The sequence below is a fragment of the Rana temporaria genome, chromosome 6, assembly GCF_905171775.1.
Source record: "Rana temporaria chromosome 6, aRanTem1.1, whole genome shotgun sequence".
NCBI classification, from domain to species: Eukaryota; Metazoa; Chordata; class Amphibia; order Anura; family Ranidae; genus Rana; species Rana temporaria.
Genome location: NC_053494.1, coordinates 121,066,041 through 121,090,486, shown reverse-complemented (window position 1 = coordinate 121,090,486; position 24,446 = coordinate 121,066,041). Strand labels below are relative to the sequence as shown.

The following is a 24,446-nucleotide window of genomic DNA, read 5'->3' as shown; positions in this document are numbered from 1 at the left end:
TTGCTTGTCTTCACGTGAGACCTGGAGAACTTGGAATGATTTTGTGTATACCGACGCGTACCTCCAAGAGGTGGTACAAACCAGCTAAACTCCCTTGCTCCACCTCCACTCCCTGGGTGAGAGGCCCTATCTGCCCCTATTCTCAACTTTCTCTGTTCTGGGGACTCATAGCCTCATTTCCCCCTCCCTTCTCGGTTACCCTTCCTGTCTTTCTTTTTTTCCTCCTCTCTTTTTTATTTTGGGACTCAGTGATGGGTTTTGTTTTTTTTTTAGATATATTGCATATCCTTGCCTACATTTGGCTTTTAGGTTGATCCATCCCTGGGTTTACCAGGCCTAAGGGGAGTTTTATCTCCCACTTAGTTAATTGAAAAGTTCCAATCTTACTTACTTTGTCTTATTATACATTTGTTTTACTATCTTACTGTTTATGCAATAAAGTGTATGTGCCATGGCCCTCTTTATTGACACACGGTGGACATCCTAGCGAGATGAACTGAGCATTAGTTTCACAAACGTATTTGTTGTTATGGCCGCATATTCTGTGCAATGCTGGGCCTGCTGTATTCTGACTTGACCCCTGTTTATTTGTTACCTGTTTGAGATATTGTATACTCTGTTATTTATGGCTGTTACTTGAAACTTACTTTGGTAAATAAAGAAATAAAAAAATAGCTCGTCTTCATACTAACCTGGACAGTAACTTTCATACTCTGATCAGCAGTGTGAGAAGATCCAGGATGAAAATCAGGCACTGGTCCCATGGTTGGGTCACTGCTCCGTCTCACCAGCAGAGGGGTTCCTGCAACAAAGCAGACAACAGTCAGAGGAAGGGACAGAGGGCAGCAGTTGCTTTGATATCTGTACAGCAGCCTCCTAAAATAATATTTTTCTCTGTCTGTGTCTCATGTGCTCACTGCACGACAAAAAGTATGTTCCTTTAGGAAAAATAAACAGAAAACACGAGGCACAGCAAGAAATATCTTTTGAGCTGTCTGGTAAATGTTAATGCTTCTCATTTGGACCTGTCATAAGCAGAAAGAAAATAAATGGATTAAGCCACAGCATTTCAGTGGTTAGAAGGTCAATAGCCATTTAAAATTTCCAATGCCATCCAAAGCCTACCTGTGCTAGTCATAAGAATATATTAAATACCAATAAAACAAATTGAGTTAATTTAATGTGAAAGCTGGGATGGAAACCAATAAAGCTGATCCATTATGAGTTGAAAAAGGTTTTCCACTGTGAGCTTTAGAGCAGCTACAGTGTCTAACTGTGCCTAGACGCAGCCATAAAGAGGATTACATGGGGGAGCACCTTGTTTCTATGTATTTTGTTTTATTGATTACTCTTCCTTACAAAACATATTCAATTGACAGCTAAAAAAAAAAAAAAAAAAAAAATGAAATCAACTCTTGAAAGGCTAACATGCTAGAAATAAACGTTTGTGTTAAAAAGGCTGTGGTGTCTGGGAATCACACATGATGGAAATTAGCATTCAATGACTATAACTTCCGTAACCACACCATGGATGTGAATTCATTAAAGAAATCACAATTTCCCATTTAGGCTCAAGAGCTTCATTATCCTAACTGGTAGCTTTGCAGGATATATGACAGCTTGTTTGCATAATGACACTGAACATTTTTTTTTTTTTTTAAAGATGAAAAAGAACGACCAGCAAATAACAGAAATTAACATAATTTAAGTGTAATGTGTAACCACCATTTATGTTTGGAACAAAGAAATGTCCTGATCACTAGATGAACACTCCAGCCTCTCTTTATACTACAACATCTACTTTATTTTATTACATGTTTTACCATATGAAGCCTCAGATCTCTAAACTAAAAAGGTACATACAAAGGTGATCTGACTATTGTGCAGTCCTGTTGAATTTCAGAAAAACTAAAGTTGCACTCACGCTAGATATACTGTAAAAGACACACATAAAATACAGCTCAGTATTCTCAAATTTATTTCTTGAATTGAAAGGAGTACAAGTAGCTGAATTTGAATTATTAACAACCTCTTGCAGTCCCTTGAGCAGCAGAGCTCAGACTGGGAGATAGAAAAGCAGTACTATGAGCTCAATTAATTGTGGTGAAGAGCCAACAAGGGGCCTGCTGATAGGAGTAGAGAGCAGAGGTACAGAAATAGATCAGTCTGCTGCTTTTCTTTTCACTGTCCAATGACAGGCTGGGGAAAGGACAAGACCTGTATGGTTCGGTACTGTAAGGTTATGATCAGAGAAAAATCAGGTCTTCTGCTCTATCAGATAAAGCTGTGCTGTAGAAGGGAGCTCTGTACATATCAGAATTACTGACAAATATAAATCCTTTGGCAGGCAAAACAGCTCCTGCATGTATATTATATTTATATAATCAGCCACTTGCCCTAAGTTAAAGGAGTTGTAAAGAATTTTTTTTTTCACCTTAATGCAATCTATGCATTAAGGTGAAAAAACATCTGATGATGCCCCCCCCCCCCCCCCAAGCCCTGCGTTTTACTTACATGACCCCTCGAAAGTCCCGTGCTCGGTCCCGAGATCCTCTTTGACGCTCAGCCTGGCCGCTGATTGGCTAGAGCGGATGGATTGAGAGCAGCGCAGCCATTGGCTGGCGCTACTGTCAATCACATCCAGTGACGCGGCGCGCCGAGGGGCGGGGCTGAGTGATACAGTGAGCAGCTATTGCGGGGAGGACCAGAGACAGTCGCCGAGGGACCCCAGAAGAAGTGGTTTTCCTATAGTAACCCTTTAAGCTCTAACCGAGGACAAGGAGTGCACCGAGCAGATCGGCCTTGGGGGGAAATGCCTACACCAGATTTATAAGCTTTAGAAGCCATCAATTAATTTGACAGGAATTATGTGCCTAATTTACCATCCTAAACCATTTTACAATTAAAAAATTGGCTTATATTTAGTAAATTGTTGTAATACATCCCCTGCTCATGTGTTTTACTATGGACATAGGGACAAACTGCATTTTTGGAAATTGTACACATTACACAGACTTCTAACACCTTTACAACTGCCCAACATATACACGTATCCAAACTGTGATCAGCTGTGTCCGAAGAACAAGAGAGCCGTGCTGTAGTCGTCGTTCGGCTATAGCACGGTACTGAGCTGGTAAAGAGGAACTGATCCCTCCTTTCCTTTACAGCCAAGGAAGGTGCCATCTTAGCCTCTGTTTGATCTGCAGTTGCCACACTGTTGCACTTGTGATCAGCTAAGACGCCAACCATTTAAGGGCGTGAAAGTGTGTTTATGAGCAGACATAAGGATACTGGCTACTGTGACAGGTATTACCATAAGGATGCCTTGAATTTAGGTTTAGGTAAACCGGTAAATCAGTGTGTTCATTTGTGCTTTAACAGACCAAGCTGTGCAGCAAAAGTGGAAGACAGAGGGCTGAGACAAGCCATTTAAAACAGACAATGCTTACAATGATCAGCTTTTTTATTTTTTAGTTACAACCTTTAACCTAAAAGGAAATGTTTCTGCAACTGCTTAAAACGTGTTAGCTGAAGCTAGGATTTCGTTTTTTAGCCTCTCCTGTAAAGTCCATCTAACTCTTTTAGTCCAGCAAACACTACCCTCTCCGAATAGTGCTGTCCAAGGTTGTCTCCTCTATTGCTCCCCTATAGATACAGAGACCACTCTGAGACAACGGGTGTGTTACTGGCTGCATCACAGAGAATGTTTTATTTATTTTTTCATAAAATGGTGCATGCTAAAAGGTTAAATCATTTTTTTTTTTTAAGATATTTTTATTAGGTTTAAGACAAACAGAAAAACATACAAAAAAAACACCAGACAACCTGGTCATAAACGTTAGGCAATAATCAGAAAAATAAACTGACATCAGTGCAAAATATAAAGTAGGCACAGTGGTAAAAGGATCAGGTATAATACCTGGATATAGCAAAAGCGGAGGTCCAGACATTAGAGATCCGTGAGGCACGGCCCATCAATGGTCAAGCAAGAGTAGTACAATCAGTGCTGGGAGGGTTAGCGGACTAGCCAACCATCTACCCCAAATTTTGTGGAAGGTTTTGTTCCGTTTCCAGCGTTCAAAAGTAAGTTTATACAGTGGGATAGAGTCATTAATACGTTTTAACCAGAGGGATTTCAGAGAGGTCTGTGCGCCCTTCCAGAACAGTAAAATAGCTTTTTTTAACATAGAAGAAGAGTATACGGAGCAGTCTCTTGGCATGTGATGATAGGTGTAATTTGCCAAAAATGCCTAATAGGCAGTTCTTGGGGTGGATTATGTTTGGGAGGCCTAGCGCCGATGAGATGAAAGCACCCACTTCTTCCCAGAAGCCCTGAACTACCGGGCATGTCCAGAAGCAGTGTAAGAAATCAGCCTCCCAGCCACAGTCGCGGAAACAGACAGCTGAGGGCAGGAGACCCATCCTGTGTAACCTAGCCGGAGTGAGGTGGATTTGATGGAAAATTTTGACCTGTGCGATGCGGTCCCAGGAAGCAATAACAGGGGTTTTATACGTATCAGTAAATTCTGACCAGTCCTCGTCTACCAGGGAAGGTTAAATCATTTCTAAAACCCTATGGACTTAATTGGTCTACGGTTCTCCATTCTACAGTCATGATACAGCTTAGTGTGGGCTGCCCCCTTATAATTTATCCATAAGAGTAATATGGAAAATCCAGCAAGCTAGGTGACACCTCTGCTCGACATTGCACAAAACAACATAGGTAACACATGCAGCAAGGGAGTGTGATAACCATGGTCATTGGGGTCACCAAACTGAGGTCTAAACAACTTTAAGAAGCTTGCAAGTAATATAACCGTTTTACATTTTGCCCAGTGACTGATAATGTACTCGCTCTTAGAATTTATATTTGTGATGTTATGTCCTAATAAGACCTGTTACTAATGAACTGAGAAACAAACCAGAATAGAGTAGCTAAATTATAAAATATGATTAGCTTAGTCTGCTATTTATATTTTATAATTTTGCTGCAACCAATTAATATTAACTTCCTACATTTTATATTTATACAAGCTAAAAAAAAGTTTGACAGATCATGATAACATTCTTCCTAACCTTATGACATGGAATAGTGGGTCATATATTAGCATCAATTAAAAAAATGAGAAAGGGGATATGGGGGGATACAAAAACAAAGGAAGCAAGGGGAAATGTTCAGCCAAATGAGTAGACAAATAAAGTAATACAATATTGATTTGAGTGTGCAAGATATTAAACAGTGTATAATTAAAATGGTGATTACAGGGAACCCCCGAGATTTGTACATACAGTGTAGCCTATCCTTTCTACATTGTCATATTAGTAACTCCTGAAGAAGCACACACATAAGGCATCCTGATAAGTGATATTCAGAAGCTTGTTCCAGGATTGGGTACCCTTAGAGGGGTGGATGCAATGCAAGTCCTTAACGGGAGAGTAACCCAGAAGCTGTTACTTAAAAGGGACCAAGGACCCCATTTGCTATACGCATGACACACCGAAGGAAACGCGCTATCTGACTTCTTTTTAGAGGTCGACGACATCTGGTGAGTGTGGGGGTGTGTGTTTATGTCTTAAAGGCACAGAGAAAGCAACACGTTGGTATTGGGCATGTCAGAACCAACAGGCACAATGCATGTTTTTGTTTTAATTTGCTGTTTTTTTTTTTTTGGAAATATAAGTGCCATCCTGATATTTTATTGAATGTCTAACAAAATTGCGCGGTTCTCTTTTCTATTACCCCTTGATAATTGTAATACAGGGCAACACCGAGCATCCTTATGGGGACAGTGACATTGCAAAGACCGTAAAAAGCAAAGGGATCCAGTGGCTGTTTAAAGGGTCTGCATAATACACCGATAAAAAAGTGCTCTTTGACTTATTTGTAATATATAAGTCAACAACATCTGGAGAGTGTACTATGCTAAATACACAGATAAAAAAATGCACTTTGAGAAAACACAACATGTTTTATTATTTGGATTATTGATTTGTGCACAATAACATATAGACACATGTTAAGATGGTAGTGTTGTCTTCACCCTAAAGGAACTTTGTTTACAGTAATGTACAATTAGATGTCCTATTGACAGCAGCTCCAATTCACCTTGTTTTATTGTTTATTTGTCACATTTATTAAGTGCAGGTGTTTCCAATATACAAATTAAAATGCGTACATGAAAGAAAACATAACAAGTACAAGTACAACATCCCTACAGGGACCTTGCCCTTGGGGGGTTAAGACAAGGTGACAGAGGGTGAGAAAAGTTTACATTGATGTTTAGGGTCATTGTCCTGATGCTTCACCCAACTTCTGCTAAGCACCAGCTGGCAGACAGCCACCATGACCTTATCCTGTAGGATATTTTGGTAAACTTGAGAATACATTGCCCTCTCGATGATGGAAAGTGGTCCAGGCCCTAAGACAGCAAAACAAGCCCAAATCATGATGTTCCCTCAACCATTGGGATGATGTTTTGATGATGGAAAGATGTGCCATTTTTGTGCTATACATCCAGTAGTGCTGAATATTATTAAAATGTAACTTTTGTTTCATCAGTCCACAAAACATTGACAAATCACATTGCTACTTTGAAAAAGCGATGCTTGGCAAACTTCAGTTGCGCAGTGGCTTCCTCTGGGGTGTTCTGCCATGGACACCTTGACTGTTCAAAGACTTACAAATGGTGGACTCATGAACAGGGGAAGCTCTGTTGATTTTATTATTCAATCATATGCAATCTAAAATGCTATGGGCCAGATTCACGTAGAAGTGTGGCGGCGTAACGTATCGTAGATACGTTACACCGCCGCAAGTTTTCATCGCAAGTGCCTGATTCACAAAGCACTTGCAATGAAAACCTACGCTGGCAGCCTCCGGCGTAAGCCCGCGTAATTTAAAGGGGCGTGTGCCATTTAAATTAGGCGCGCTCCCGCGCCAGACCTACTGCGCATGCTCCGTTTCGAAATTCCCGCCGTGCTTTGCGCGAACTGACGTAATTTTTTCGATCGCGACGTGCGTAGCGTACTTCCGTATTCCCAGACGTCTTACGCAAACGACGTGAAATTTAAAATTTCAACGCGAGAACGACAGCCATACTTTATACAGCAATACGTTTGCCGTGTAAAGTTAAGGCACCCAAAACGACGACTAACTTTGCGACGGGAAACTAGACTAGCGGCGATGTAGCGAACGCGAAAAACCGTCGTGGATCGCCTTAACTCCTAATTTCCATACCCGACGCTGGTTTACGTCGCAAACTCCCCCCAGTGGCGGCCGCGGTACTGCATCCTAAGATCCGACAGTGTAAAACAATTACACCTGTCGGATCTTAGGGATGTCTATGCGTAACTGGTTCTATGAATCAGTCGCATAGATACTCTGAGAAATACGACAGAGTATCTGAGATACTCCGTCGTATCTCCGCTGTGAATCTGGCCCTATGTTCCTTGCATGTGCCCCTTGGATCTACAGCGACTGCACTTTCAAGTGCACTTTCAGTGCAATTTCAAGTGCATCCCTGCTGACAGCTGGTGGTGGTGGGGGGGGGGGTTGGTCAGGTGAAGCCAGGAGTGCTGGAGAAATAAACACGGATGATCGGAATGGCGGGGAAGGCCTGGGGGGATATTGGCGCACACAGGGAGGTGGAGGAGAGAAAGGATCACACCTATGAATAGCTACAAACAGGGCTTGCCACCTACTGGTTACAGCTATTTTATTTTTATTTTAGCACTGTATGGGGGACAGTTCTGCTAGCAGTCTATGGTCCTGAAGCTACCATGAGCTTATAGCAGAAGGGGGAAGGCAGCCAACCCAAAGTATAGTGACCTGGTTAGCTGAGAGGGGTTCTATGCTTTAGGTTGGTGGAAGCAAAAGGGTTAACATGCTTCAACCCTGCTCTTACTACCACAGATAGCATACATGCTGGCAGGAGTAACGGGACCAGATTCCATCCTCGTTTCACCCTTCACAATGGTAATACCACGGATGGGGTCTTCATGCACAACACTTTACAGAACAAGGCTCTGTACTTATATAGCATGCTGAGGCTAACACAGTGTGATACACCATAAGCTAAGGTGAGTACCCTCACATGATCCAGTGCACAAAGCAACATTACAGGCTGGTCCCTCTTCTTCCATCTGGTATACACACAAAGGTGACATTGTTGAATGACCATTTATCTCATCTACTTACTGTACAGTGTCACATTTGGCTATCATTGCATATTCCAAAACTTTCAAGTTGAAAAAAGTGACCAAACTTCACATGAACTCCAGCGATAAAACGATAATTTTCCTGCTCTACAAGACTCTGGTCCAGCCACACCTAGAGTAAGCTGTCCAGTTCTGGGCCCCAGTCCTCAGGAAGTATGTACTGAAAATGGAGTGAGTACAAAGAAGGACAACAAAGCCAATATAGGGTCTGGAGGATATTAGTTATGAGGAAAGGTTGCAAGCACTGAACTTATTCTCTCTGGAGAAGAGACGCTTGAGAGGGGATATGATTTCAATTTACAAATACTGTACTGGTGACCCCACAATATGATTAAAACTTTTTTTGCGGAAGGGATTTTAACAAGACACGTGGCCACTCATTAAAACGAGAAGAAAAGAGGTTTAACCTTAAACTACATAGAGGGTTCTTTACTGTAAGAGTGGCAAGGATATGGAATTCCCTTCCACAGGTGGTGGGGCAGCGGGGGGCATCGATAGTTTCAAGAAACTATTAGATAAGCACCTGAATGACCACAACATACAGGGATATACAAGGCAATACGGATATACAAGGCAATACTGACATACAATCACAAACAACTTGTGTATTTTTTCAACCTCGCCTACTATGTAACAAAAAACAAACAAAAAAAACACTCAAATCCAAGCAAAAGAAAATATAACATGTGATGTCTTCAAGGTGTACAAAAGAAAAAAGTTTGTGGCATGGATACATTTAATTGAAATACATTACTTTTACTGAACAAAATAAGGGTGATAATTGTTCAAGCTCATGCTTCTAATGCACAAAACATACCAGCAGCTACATAATAGGGGCATTTATTCTTCTGTACCAGTAACATGTTTTATACCTTGTCTAGATGTTTTGTTCTTCTAAGAAAAAGCAAAGTAACCACTTTGATCTGACCCTTAATTTCAGGGGGGGGGGGATTGAATGCTGCAACATATCTTAAAAAAAAAATACAGTTTTCAGGTATTGAACAAGAAGAAAGTAGAAACAGCTGCAAAGAGATGATTACTTACTTTCCCTTTGTCACAATGAATCAATAAAAAGTCTAAAATAAGCAGCATTTTTCCAAACAGGTGGCATTGATGATACAGATATTAGTTTAATTTGTACAAAAAGTGGCATATTAGGAGATTTGTGTTATTTTGTTTTCATAGTCATTGGCAATACCAGAGTCACGAGAGAATGGCTTGCAGTGTTATTAAGTACAAGAAAAATAAGCACAGCATGAGTGGGTGGGTGTAATTTACCAGCGTGGGAAGATAATCACAAGTCTTAACAATATTCTCTACTTTCAAAGTTCTTTTTTTTTTTTTGTCTTTGCATTATTTTCTTGCAATACGTTGCTTTGCTCCTCCTTATGGCATCTGTGTTTGTTATAAAAGGAACTTATTATATTTTAATTTCTGTAGACTCGTATATAAAACAGTTTTAACGTGGCCTAGTATGATTCATGATCGTGCAATATTACCCTTAACTAGTTGGGAAATACTAAAAAAAATAATACATGCTAGATGTTTTTATTAAAGGGGTTGTAAACCTACATGTGTTTTCACCTTAATGCATCCTATCCCACTGGTTTTTGCTAAAACAAACAACATTTTTATTTTTTTTTTTAAATAAACAAACAGTTTTCATAGTTTGTTATAAAATTTTGCAAAGAGGTAATTTTTCTCCTTCATTGATGTGCATTGATAGGGCTGCACTGATAAGGCGACACTAATAGGCAGCACTGATGATGAGGCACTGATGGATACTGATTGGCAGCACTGGTGGGCCCCTTACTCTGACTCGATGATCACAGGAGGATGCTGCCCACACCCTGCAGGGGGCACGCAGGCAGAACATGCATGGGAGGACGTAGATGGACACCCTACTGGCAATTTAGACCTGCGCTGTAGCCGTCTTTTGGCTATAGCGCAGGTTTGGATAGGTTAAGCAAGCTGCTAGAAAGCATCAGCAGGCTTTCAACAAGTTTCAACAAGTGCTGAAACCTGTTAGCTTGTTTACAGTGGCAATAAACACTAGGATTTGTGTTCAACATTTATGAACTGGAGCAGAAGGGTACTTTAAAAAAAAATATTTCTGAAAGCTCTGTCACTGGGAGCTAAAATTGCACTTTAGCAACAAACCATCCAATATCAACAACCTCAGAATTACTCAGGCGGTCACTTATCTCAAAGGAAACATGCCCTTGCTGGCAGGGAATAATGCCAAAGGTAGCAACATCTCATTCTCCAGGTTAAGGAACAACTAAATAGAAACATGTAAGAGGTCAGCCTTGTGTGGCATGGCCCCTAGTGATATTTGGAGTGGGACTTGGTGATGTCAACCATAAAAGCTTTTCAATGGCCACAGTGGAATTGTGTTTTTGGTATCCTGGAATGCTGTGATGTTTCCCTCACTAGCAAGTGGGGTTGATGTAGAGCAGGGGTGTCAAACTGGCGGCCCTCCAGCTGTTCCGAAACTACAAGTCCCATCATGCCTCTGCCTGTGAGAGTCATGCTTGTAACTGTTAGCCTTGCAATGCCTCATGGGACTTGTAGTTTTGCAACAGCTGGAGGGCCGCCAGTTTGACACCCCTGATGTAGAGTTATGTCCTTCTCCCAGCTAGTGAGGGAGGAGCACCATAGAAACATGTTAGTCATCACTTTTTGATCCTGTCCCAGGAGAGTTGTTGCCAGTGGACATGTTTTGCACTTTCTGCTACTCCCCTAAAATTTTGAGTGAAAGTTAGTGATGTCACTACTGTGCTGCTCATTGTTCTCTTTGTACCTGTGGACCTGCAGTAAAATGATCTCTCCTCTTCTGCTTTATTCATTTTGTGGATCTGTCCTTTCTGAACCTTTCTTGCTCCCTCTTGATTATTATTTTTTTCAGCCATCAGTGGAGTAGCTCTGACATGAACAAAGCAAGCTCCTTTACCAAGCCGGTTACCTCAACACTTAGATGCAGTGCAGAACAGGCCATGCTAAGTCAGCAACAGACAAATGATCATCAGCAGGGAGCCCACAGGCAATACTGGGGGTTAGTCCTTTCTACCCTGCGTTCCTTTTTTGAGCACAAAATCCAAAAGTTCAGGTAATTTTTATGAACTTGCAACTGAATGTGAAGAGCCAAGTGAACTCAATTAAATGCCCCTCTCTTTACTTTACATAACATATGTGTACAAGCCCTACACACACACACACACCATTTAAAAAACACTTCTTTTTTTTTACACTTAGAAATATGCAAACTACAGATACACAGGGATTTTGCCTTTGGTTTAATTTGGGTATTCCGGTTTCCTCTGACACTCCAAAGATGTGCTGGTAGGTTAACTGGATACTGTCTAAATTGGGCCTAGTATGTGTATGTATGACTGCGAGATAGGGACCTTAGACTGTAAACTCTTTGAGGGCATAGACTGCTGTAAATGTACAATATGGGCCAGATTCAGAAAGGACTTACGACGGCGTATCTCCAGAAACGCTGTCGTAAGTCCAAATGTGCGCCGTCGTATCCATACGCTTATTCTGAAAAGCAGATACGCCTGATTTTTTGCAAGATACGACCGATGTAAGTCTCTTATGCTGTCGTATCTTGGGTGCATATTTACGCTGGCCGCTAGGGGCGCTTCCGTAGATTTATGAATCTAATATGCAAATGACCTAGATACGCCAATTCACGAACGTACTTGTGCCCGTCGCATTCAGCTACGCCATTTACGTAAGGCTTGCGTCCGGCGTAAAGTTACCCCTGCTATATGAGGCGCAGGTAATGCAAAGTATGGACGGCGGAACAAGCGTATCTGTTTACGTCGTTTACGTAAGTCGTACGTGAATGGGGATGTGCGTAGGTTACGTTCACGTCACAGGCATTGAGCCGGCGTATCTTAGGGAGTAAATTTGACGTGATTCTGAGCATGCGCGCGCATGCGCCGTTCGTTCGGCCATGCATTTACATGGGGTCACGGTTAATTTAAATACAACACGCCCACTACTTGCCTACTTTGAATTACGCGGGCTTACGCCGGCCCATTTACGTTACGCCGGCGCACATATGGGAGCAAGTTCTTTCTAAATACTGTACTTGCCTCTCAATGTTACGACGGCGTAGCGCATATGAGATGCGCTACGCCTATGTAAAGATGCACCCGTCTCTCTGAATCTGGCCCTATATATGTAAAGTGCTGCATACATTGTTGGTGGTATATAAATAGCTGTAATAAATAAATAAAAACGTACCAGGTTCAAGTTAGTAAACTGATATTACCCCACTGGTGATGGACAAGAGGAAGTCAAACGATAAAATTCTGATAATATCAGAAATTTGATTAAAAGTAGCAGTAGTAGTAGAAAAAAGCTGGCTAGAGACACATCATACTTAGTTTTGCACAGTGTTAGACAATGGATTTTAAATGGAATCATGTAGCTTTGTGTGGGCATAAAACATTTGAAAGTGTTTGGATTCACACCATAGGCTAACAGGACGAGATAAATAAAATTGCCTGCAAGTTCCCTGTAGAAGTTTAATTAAATAAAGCACATGCCACTTTTATTGGCAATTATTCCACAATTAATAATTAATCTCCTTATTGAAAAGGCTATCTTGGTCTTTAAAGAATGTGGTCTGTAAAATGTCACCAGAATAAAAAAAATAGAAAAGGCAAGCCAGTAAATAACTCAACAAAGTAGGAACATCTTTAATAAGTAATGTCACCCTGTGAGAAATAAAGGTTTGTCTCTGTACTGTTACACTGACTGCATTCAGAGGGAAAGTTGTGTTAGGCATTCAGCAATAAGGCTAGAAAAATAAGAATCTTGCATAAGATATTCCTAAGGGAAAAGACAGAAATGGCGACACTTGCACGTTTATAGTCAGACACTAAAGAATGTGTTTTCAACAGTAAACATATAATGGATCTGGCAGCAGCTATATTAATTGCATGCATGCTGAAGCTGGCCATACAACATGCACATTTCGAGTGGCTCATGATAAACTGGCTAAAGTTTGCTCAATGGGTGGCCATGTCACCACCTGAAATCCTTTAACTGAAAAAATTGATTTAGCTGGATGAGAAACTGTTGGCTGAATAGCAGCTGCATCCAATCCAAAGTCTAATTCTGTATGGCCAGGGTAACTCATTTATTATTACTAAAATGTATCTCACAGAAGTCACAGTATTTCCTTGATAATACTTTTATTATTTTTATCAATAGTGCAATGCCATCTTTGTCCATGCATCATCTTTGGACTCAGCATCTACTTCCTGGGCTGAGATGCTGGCTAACATGGGACAATCGAATTCTGATGCTTGCACTGTTCACAAAAGACACATCCTTGTCACACTACCAACCACACAAATATACAAAAAAAGGTTCTGTTGCAAATAATTAGGAGATTGGGTGAAAGATTACATGGAATATAATGGATTTGGTAGCTAAAGTGTTTGTTACCCCTACATTTCATATCCCTGATACAGTATGTGCCTGCTGTACTGTGTACTTGTACGAAAAAGTATCCGGTTCTCTTTGTATTGCTTACTTTGTGTGAAATGCCTGGTGCTACTGCCAGTCCCTCTGTGTTCCTATTAAAAGCTTATCACACTAAGCAGGAGAACACACCATGTCATCTGTGCTGGGAACTCAGCCTGCTTTCCTCCAATGATCAGACTTGTCCTGACTTATCTTCCCCCCTGTGCAGCCTTTCACTGGAAGATCAGTGTACTGTTACTTCTCCTGCCCTAGCTCTTTTGCAGCTGGGAACAGAGGGAATGTGATCACTAAAATTATGGGAACATACACATATAAAAGTCCCAGCATACAAGTATTCAGGGGAAAAAAACCTCCACTACAGTCACAGAGAGTTCAGTAGACAATGTCAGAGAAGATCCAGGTATGCTCGCTATTCGCTGAAACTGAGACAAACTTTAGTCAGGGTAGCTAAGGATATTAGCCTCAGGTGGGGGACCTTAGCGGTAATGCACTGCTAATATTAGCAGAGCTTCACAGCTGTAATGGCGGCCGCTGCTTTTAACCCCTGCTAGTGGCCGAACAAAGGGTTAAAAGTGCCCACAAAGCGCCTCTACCGAAGCGATTTGCAGGCGCTTTGGCAGCACTGAATTAAAGGCATTGGGAATATGATTTCAATGGGCAGGAGCGGTGTATACACCGCTCCTCTACCACCCGAAAGATGCTGCTTGGAGCCCCAGTGTGAAAGTACTCAGGCTTTGACACTGGAGCTACACGGGAGGCATTTTTCAGGTGTTTTACAGGCTCTATTTTTAGCCCAAAAGCACCAAAAAATTCCCCAGTGTGAAAGGGGTCTTTGGAAGAAATGATAGTCAAGGAAGCAAACCTCCAGAGATTGTATTTAGTGAAAATGTGCTTTATAAAAAAAAGGTTTGTATTACTGGGCAGCTTCACCACACATGAAGCATTGTCCAGACCTCTCCAAAACATTTCTAACATACATTCATAGTTGATGGAAATATCTTGTGGAGCATATATGAACATCAATATTATTTATTATCTACTGTGTATCTCATAGCTCTTTTTCTTCACAAAAAATAGCAACATTAGTTTTGTGGGTTAAAGTGAAAGACTGAGTAAATTCCTCCTAAGAGACGGCCTGAAGACCTGTTCTCATTTTGCAACACAATATAAATTGTACAGATAAAATACAGTCAAGCGAAGTTTATAAAGCAGTGAGATGGTATGCATTGGTCCATTGCTTTGCAGACAGACATTTTCAAAGGTAGTAGATTGCCCCAAAAATCTAGACATCTTTTTAATGGAGGTATAAAGAGTGTACAACTGAAGTTAGGTAAACCAGTATCATAGTTCAAAAAGTCAGTTAGGGACAAGGTCAGTGAGGGCATTGATAGTCTTCCAAGGCTTGAATTACTGGCATGGGCCTCAGAAAATTGTATGTATTACATCCCAGTTGGAAAGCAGGTTCCTCAGCAAGTGTTTATTGATGGGTCCATCATGGGAGAACTGCCATCCCTCTTGATTGGCTGAGACACAGCAGTGGCACTATTGGCACCCACTGCTGTCAAAGTCAGTTAGCCAAAAAGAAGAGAGAGGGGGTGGGGCCGAACGGTGGCTCTGTGTCTGAATTAACACATGGAGCTGCAGCTTGGCTCAGATGCCCCCATAGCAAGCTGCTTGCTGTGGCAGCTCTCACCAGGAGGGAGGGGCCAGGAGCACCAAAGAGGGACCAGAGAAGAGGAGGATCTGGGCTGCTCTGTGCAAAACCATCACACTGAGCAGGTATGTATGACAGATTCGTTATTTTTAACCACTTTAAAACCGCACGCCGTCATATGACGTCCAAAAAGGGGATCTGTTATCCCGGGTGGACGTCATACGACGTCCTGTACTTTGTGCAGGGATATCTGAATGATGCCTGCACCTAGAGGCATCATTCAGATATAATTTTCTTCCGGCGGCGATTCTGAGGACCGTAAGAATGATCATAGTGGCGGTTCCGCCGCTTGATCGTTCTTATAGGCGGTGGGGGGGGGGAAATCCCCCCCTCCCGTCGCCATCTGGTCGCCATCTGGTGCTTCTCCGGGCTCTCCCATGCCATCGGGGGCCTGGAGAGATGATCGCCGTCCACCGGATGTGAAGCATAGAGATGACTGGTGACCAGATGGTCATTAGTCATCTCTATGACCGTCGGAGGCCCGGGCGCGATGTGATGATGTCACGCCCGGGGTACCTGTAAGTAAACAAACCGCAATTGCGGCTAGTAAGAATGAGATCTGTGAATTTTTTTTCACAATCTCATTCTTTCCAGCCTGGAGGAGAGATGTGGGGTCTTATTGACCCTGCATCTCTCCTTAAAGAGGACCTGTCACACACCATTCTTATTACAAGGGATGTTTACATTCCTTGTAATAGGAATAAAAGCGATTGGAATAAAAAATGTAAAAAAAAAGTGTAAAAAAAAAATAATTAAAAAAATAATAATAATTAAAACGCCCCTGTCCCCGGTAACTCGCGCTCAGAAGCAAACGCACATGTAAGTCCTGCCCACGTATGTAAACGTCGTTCAAACTACACATGTGAGGTGTTGCCGCGTGCGTTAGAGCGTGTGCAACATAAAAATTTTAAAGCGTCGCCTATGGAGATTTTTAAGTAACAAAGTTTGGCGCCATTCCATGAGTGTGCGCAATTTTAAAGCATGACATATTAGGTATCTATTTACTCGGCGTAACATCATCTTTCATATTTTACAAAAAAAAATTGGCTAACTTTAAGGTTTTGTTATTTTTTAATTCATGAAACCATTTTTTTTTTTTACAAAAAAAAGGCGTTTGAAAAATTATTGCGCAAATACTGTGCAAGATAAAAAGTTGCAATGACCGCCATTTTATTCCCTAGGGTGTCTGCTAAAAAAACATATATAATGTTTGGGGGTTTTGAGTCATTTTCTAGCAAAAGAATTATGATTTGTACATATAGGAGAGAAGTGCCAGAATAGGCCCGGTATGGAGGTGGGTTTTAAAGCCCTGTATTGAAGTGGTTAAAGAAAAAAAAAAACATGAGTCTTTAGTATCACTTTAATTGTTGAAAGGCATGGTTGTTTTTGAATAATGATATGAATATATTATATTGTGACATGACAAAATGTATTCAAGTGGGCTTTTAAAGTAACTAAAAGGTCCAGAAACTATATCTGTCACCTAGCTAGTGTCTACAAAGAGTCAGTGAATAATCTTGATCAAGAAAACTGGAGCTAAAATATGTAGGACGTGACTGACAAGATTATATTTTTTTTTCTTAACTAGAACACCCTCACCCTGTAAACCAGTTATTACATCTTGATAAATGAGGAAGATTACAGACCTACTTTAATAAATGATTTTTTTTTTTTTTATTGTTATATCAACTTATTTAACCTAAAACAAAAAAACAAAACAAAGCAACACAGTGTTGCCAACCTACTAGATTGAAATTAACAGGCCAAAACCTGCCCACTCTTTTCATTGCCCTGCACATTCCTATTAAACAGCAAGGTTTTCCATCATAGTGACTGGCCCAGAAGAATGCAGGGAGTCGGAGGTCAGCAGCAAGAAGCATGCTCCTGCACTTGCTGGAATTGTTGGAAATTGGACTTTCACAAAAGCCCAGCATTTGGATGTCACTGGAAAGGGAAAGTTGATGTCTGCAGGTAAAGGCAGGGCACCTTTATGAATCAGTATTGTATATGTATCCCTCTAACTGCAGATGAGAAACATGAGATCACTGACTTGGCTGTGCTATCTGGCAGTGGTGATGTGTAGATCACAAGACAATGACAAATTCTTTGGCAGGTAAAACACGTAACATATATACTTTGTTAAGCTGTAAATGTAGCTGATTGCCCAAAGTTCAGCTTTAAAGTTTATAAACTCAGCAATCCAATCCATTTTCTGTGATTTTCAGAGCACTGTTACTTTATGCTGAAACCCTCTCCAGGTGAATAAAAACAAAAAACATGTCTCTAAATGGATCCTTATGCTTTTTTTCTTGTTTAAAAAAAAAATTCTCTTTTGACACTATAGGCCTTTCACAGAACAGTCTGTGCAAAACACAGGAAGACAGCTGCAGATCTAAAAGTACTACTACATAGCTTGGAGTATATGCCTTATGGGCCTATCCATCAAAGTGATGTTGCACTGGGGACCTGCAATACAATGCTTCATAAAGCCACTTACAAAGTTATTTAAGTATGCATGCTGTGATTGAAAGCCCTGTGCCCCCACCTTCAACTGCACCGTCTGATAAAAAACACATGTAAGTAAAATTCTTTATGTAAAGTTCTGATTGAATAAGGCTCTGCAGTCTCTTGAAAAGCTATGGTTTACAATCATGTTAACATAGAAATTATAGATTGATTAGGGGGGGGAAGCAAAATACCTTGTGCTTATTGTATAATACGGTATAGCAACCTCAGATTTATCTTTGAGCCGCTGTCTAGATCTGACTGAGCAACATTTCATAAGCTGGACGTGAAGCCTGATTGATACTGCAAGCACTCAGTTAGACATACAGTAAGTGAATACACATGGACCTAGTTTTCTCATGTTCAGCATTCTAAGTCTTGAGAGCCGTTCAAATAGTTTCAAAAAGGATTATGCTGAAAATAATAGCATTATTTAAGAATTATTCTAAAGCTTAAATGTATTATAATAATGCTTAAAAATGTATGCAATGCATGATAAAATCAATGCATGATGAAATCAGGAAAGAATCCAAAAGTTTGTGTTTTGGATAGACTAGGGCACAGTGGCTGCTGCATTTCAAAAACTCAAGCAGCATGATTACACCATGTGCCAAGACCTTGACTGAATTGTAACTGCTTTCAGAAGAAGATTTTAAGCTAAAAGTGAAATGTGGCTCTAATCTTGTTCACAAGTAAGTGTATGTAAAATTGAACAAATGAACTTATTTTATTTGATGCATTAAATACAGTTAAAGTAAAACTATGGGCAACCCCCCCCCCTATTTTGGATATTGCAAGGGAGGGTTAAAACCACTGTCAGATTTTTTTTTCACCATCTGTGTCCCATTGGGGAGATTTTCCTTAATTCCCTGTCCCATAGCCAAACAAGTAGTGAAGGAACATCCATGCAAGTTAAGGGAATGTATTGGCGACACCCAGGTCACCAGAACTTGCATCTCCATTAGAAGATTTCCTTTCTAGTAATCTCAAAATTTGGGATTTTCTTTTACTTTCACTTCCAATGATAATGGTAAACAGGACAAATAGAGAGGACAGACAGCAATACAAACTGAAAAGCATTCTAAGGCTGGGTTCAGACTGGTACAAACACTCCGACATTGGAAGCACATGTTGCATGACATGTATAAATCAATGGTTCCCTACGAGAGCCGTCTTAAATGGTCCGACTTTGAAAAAGGTTCCTGTGCTACTTTGGTCCTACTTCAGCTCATTGAATATCATTTAAGAGCGGATCAAAGTCAGATCCTTGTCATAACCGTCTGACTTGTGCCATCTTACATGGTGATTACAGCAGCAGAAAAAGGAAATTATGTCACACTGGGATTGTTTTGTATTGGTCAAAGGACAAGTCATCTTAAAGTTTGAGCATAATCTTACCCTGTTCATTCAAGTCAGATGGAAGTAGGACTGATGTTGCAGCACAAAGCAGGATGACATTCTTCAAGAACGATCTATTTTAGAGACTGGATCCCGAATGGAGAGGGATGCTCAACTTGTCTCTTCAGAATTCCCCATAGGTGTTTGATTGGGTTCAGATCAGGAGACATACTTGGCCACTAAATCACTTTCACCTTGTTCTTCTCCAGAAATGCAATAGTGTCCTTAAATGTGTGTTTGGGATCATTGTCATGTTGGAAAAGTGCACGGCGACCAAGGGCACGGAGCGATAGTAGCATCTTCTCTTTCAATATAGAGCAGTACATCTGTGAATTCATGATACCATCAATGAAATTCAGCTCCCCAACACCAGCAGCACTCATGCAGCCCCACAGGAAAACACTTTCACTGTAGGCATCATGCAATTTTTATTTGTACTCCTCACCTTTGCAACGCCATACAGTTCTGAAGTCATCGGTTTAAAAAAATAATTTTGGTCTGATCACGAGTAGAGTCCCAGGAGTCGTCTTTTTTAACATGGGCCCTGGCAAATTCTAGGCAGGCTTTTTGGTGTATGGGCTTTAGGAGCATCTTCCTTAATGGACGACACCCATGGATGCCACTTCTCTGCAGTGTACACTGTATTGTGTCACGGGAAACGATCACCCCAGTTTGGCTTTATACTTCTTTAGCTAAATGCAGTGAACTTTCATGGCAAATTTTCTTCTCATCAGAAGACGCTCCTGTCGAGGTGTTACTTCCGTGGACAACCTGAGATTGTTGCAGTACCATCTTTGTTACTTTTTTTTACCACTTTTGCTACAGTTTTCTGACTATCAGAAATTAAAGCTTTGCTGATCTTCTTGTAGCCTTCATCTTTCTTGTGGAGAAATGTTTTTAATTCTCAGGCCTTGTTACATTTCTCTGACATGTGGTGCTACTGCTGACAGCATGAAATATGAGGTATTTTCTTTTCCAAGTAACGCCTTTTTATAACCAAATGCATGCTGTTTGATGAATCATTACACTCACCTGTAGTTGAATTTGTGTTAAATAGGATTTTGTTGTTTAAATTTAGCTTTTCTTCCAAGACGTTCATCGGGGTGTATTCATTTTTGCAACATCAATTTATAAGGAAAAATACTGTTTTGGGGTGTGCAAATAAACAAATCTTGGTTGCAATCAATGGCCTGCATTTGTTAGAGTATTGTGTAGTTTATTGTTCTATAGAAAATGTTGATTCTGAAAGGAAAGTAAAAGTTTTCTGACAAACCTTTTGTGGTGTTCACATTTATGCTGAACATTGTATGTAATAGAATATATAGCTCTCCAACTGTCCCCCTTAAAGGGACCACAACTCAAATATCGGAGTTATGTACCTGCCATCAGGACACATTCAAATATATTTATATAATTATGTTTATGTTTTGCTTTTAGCTTTTAACTGTCTGAAGAAGCCAGAGCCATCTTGAATGAGCTAAGAATATAATATTATGTGCTGTCGAATAAATACAACGCTAATTAGTGGTTAGGGTGGATCAAATAGTTTTAAAGGTAAATCACAATTCTGTGACACACCTGAATAAAAAAAAGGAATAAATTCATCTAATCTGTAAAGAATCATACAATTCATGAATTTCAGTTGCAGGGCAACATTTCAAATTTGCTGTATCTCGGGTGAGACAGTATAGACATAGTGGTAGGAAGAATGCACATCTTAGATTTTGGACAAGTCTTCTTTTATGTAACCCTATTTGCAGAAAACTCTGCAGAAAATCGAATGAAAAAACAGAAAGAAATGTAAACCGACAGGATACCTAATGATTCCAATACAGTTCCCAAAGGACAGCAGGCCAAAGAAAAAAGGTCATAGGTTTTATTTGCATAGTTGTTTGATTTGCCTGGATATATTAAAGGAGCTAGGATTTTTTGAAAGTGCGTTTATACTTTAAGTTACTTTCACATAGCCATCACAGAGATAAAAAAATTAATGAAAGGAACCCTTCAAGGAAAAGATACAAAGTAAAGTACGTATATAAAATGCATTATTGTACATATGCCCATTAATGTAAAAGCTTTGATCGAGCCTCCTAAAAAATATTTGCAAAAAATGCATGGTTATATATAAATACTTGGAAACCATTGATAATATGCTTGCCTTGTTTCATTACAGTTGTAATTGACAGCCTAAAGCAGAGCTGCACATCTGCATATCAGTACAGCAGACTAGAGGGGAAGTGAGAGGAAGAAAATTAGATTTCTTTCATAGTGGCCAATGAGTTATTCTGATGGCCTCACCTTTTCAATTTAGATTACATGCAAGACAACCATGAAAAGAGAAGATGGTGAGCTTTAGTCAAAGGTGACAGTGGGGTTAACCGAGTAGTGGAACCAAAAAGAAAAGGGGAAAAGAATGTGGTGGACAGGCAGTATCCATTCATCAGGATGCATTATCTGATAATGCATGCCAGGAATTCCTGTGATTGTTAGAAAATGTGATGCTTTTTAAGATGGATCTTCTGCAAATAATTAAATTAAGTCTTTTTTCCTTTGCCTGTCACACTTAGGGAGAAAAAAAATGAAACAACATAGTACAGAAATCACAGTAACTCATCTTAAGTAGTAGGAGGCAAAGGGCATTTACTATTTTATAAGAAAAAAATGTGTTATGCAAATTTCTCTAAAGACATAAAAATAAAATAGATTTTTAGTGACCCTTTTTATTTTAAATATTAAAGTGGCACTTTGTTGCCTGTACATACTATAGCAGGGTGGTACCCTGCTAGGGACTTGGTCTACCATGCCCTAAAATTAAATTCCTGACTGGCTTGGATCACTGACAAAAGCATCTACCACGAGAGCCAACAATCCTTCATGCCACAATATCACTATATATATATATATATATATATATATATATATATATATATATATATATATATATATATATATATATATATATATATATATATATATATATATATATATATATATATATATATATATATATATATATATATATACACATATATACATATATACACACACACACACATATATATACACATATATATATAAATATACATATACACACACACACAAAAAAAATACTTATATACACAGCCACATACACAGTCAGTGGAATTGGCAGAGCGTGTCGGACACAAGATAGAATTCCCTCAATCCTCTGCATAACAAATGTCAGTGCAGGGTGGCAGATTTATGTATCTGTTGGGAACAGGTAAATGAATCTGTAGCATGCAAAGGGGTGGCACTTAAGAGTAGAGTGCCCAAAAGGTGCATACTACATCCCCAGTGCATGTTCAGCCTGTTGTTAGCTAGGACACAGTCAGCTCTGCAGCCGACAGCTTCATCAAATCTATGGCTAACCCCTAACCCCATTTGACTACTGGTCAGAAGATTCCCCAGCCAACAGCTACAAGTCAACAAAGGGGCAGGGATGCTGACTGACATAATTATTCAAATCCATATTCAGTTAATAATGACATCAACCAACATCTCCATCTATTTTGTTTACTTTCAGCTGTCGGTTGGAAAATTTCCCGGTCAGTAGCCTATTGAGGCCAAGTATAAGTCTTTAGTTGCTATGCTGACAGCTTCATAGAAACAAGAGAATCGTGTGAGGACAGATTCCCAGCACAAAATACCCCATTCTGAGCACTGATGTCTCTCTGGGTGTGTGGCATTGGGGGCATCACCTAGCGGGAGCCTAGGCCGAGGTTGGTACATACCATCACAAATGGGATTGCTTCGATGTACGGTTTAAGGGATATACATACTTCTACACATTGATGTTTGGAGCTGGGATGGGCTCCCTCCCCAGGCAGCACTCGCAGCAGTGGACCAGGACTAGCACCCTTTCCTAGTCTGAGCGGCTCACACACAAAGATTAATGACACACACACACAATCGCATATAGATACGCACACATTGGGCTGTGATCTTGAGAACAACTAAGTTGAAGATTTGCATGAACTATCAGTAAGCTTTCTTTTATGTCAGTTAGTGGGCTATTAAAAATAGTGCCTCCTCCTGTACATTAGACCACCCAAGCTAAATATATAATTCACTAAATCACGTGCACATGTTAGAAGTTTTCTAAGGCAAAGAAAATTGTATTTTGTATTTGAGTACTTCATTTACAGGGTTTATCTTTATAGGAAGCTGACATGTGTAGCAGTTCTGCTATTCAACATCTATATTATAATCAAATCCCCCCCCCCTCTATAAAATGATATGCCTGCAAAATAATGGCCTAGTGGTCTATTTATTCCAAATGACCTTACCAACATTGTGATATTTATAAATGAAATAAAGCAGCAATAAATTTCAACTTGAACATCTGTCAAAAAAGCACAGCAAAAATGCCTGTGTTAGTAATAATTATAAATGTAGAACAAACACATCAACTTCATCTAGAAGTTTTATCAACTATAGTTTCCTTTCTGCTCACTAATACGCTTCAGTGTATGATGACAACTGATTAACTGGCACATAGTCTATAATAAATACATCAATAAAACTGAGTATATAATACCTTGTTTAACCTCCTGGGACCCGCGCTATAGTCAAATGACGGCTATAGCGCGGATCCCAAAATCCAACAGGACGTCAATAGACGTCCGCCCCTTTGGGAGTTCCCCGCGCGCGCTCCAGAGCGCGCAGTGGGGAAACTCTGTGTTGGCCGTGTCCCTTGGACACAGCCAATTACAGATCGCCGCGAATGGCCAATCAGAGTGGCCGTTTGCGATGCGATATGTGCGGCCAATGAGAGATGATCTCATATGTAAACATATGAGATCATCTCTCATTGCCGTTTTACACAGAGACAGCGGTGCTGTCTCTGGAGAGGAGACCGATCTGTGTCCCTTTTACATAGGGACATAGATCGGTCACCCCCCCAGTCACCCCCCCTCCACCTACAGTTAGAACACTCCAAGGCTACACATTTAACCCCTTCCCCGCCCCCTAGCGTTAACCCCTTCAATGCCAGTCACATTTATACTGTAATTAGTGCATATGTATAGCACTGATCGCAGTATAAATGTGAATGGCGCCAAAAATGCGTCAAAAGTGTCCGATG

The 24,446-nt window shown here is 40.4% G+C and overlaps 1 protein-coding gene across 5 annotated transcripts in view; it reads right to left on the bottom strand.

The window, feature by feature from the left end:
* The window catches only part of PARD3B (par-3 family cell polarity regulator beta), a 1,737,215-nt gene that overhangs the window by 1,394,327 nt on the left and 318,442 nt on the right, over nucleotides 1–24,446 (bottom strand). For all 5 annotated transcript variants that reach the window (XM_040357288.1, XM_040357287.1, XM_040357289.1 and 2 more), the window contains exon 4: nucleotides 693–802. In XM_040357288.1, coding sequence (XP_040213222.1) covers nucleotides 693–802 — 110 coding nt within the window. The remainder of the gene's footprint in view (nucleotides 1–692; nucleotides 803–24,446) is intronic.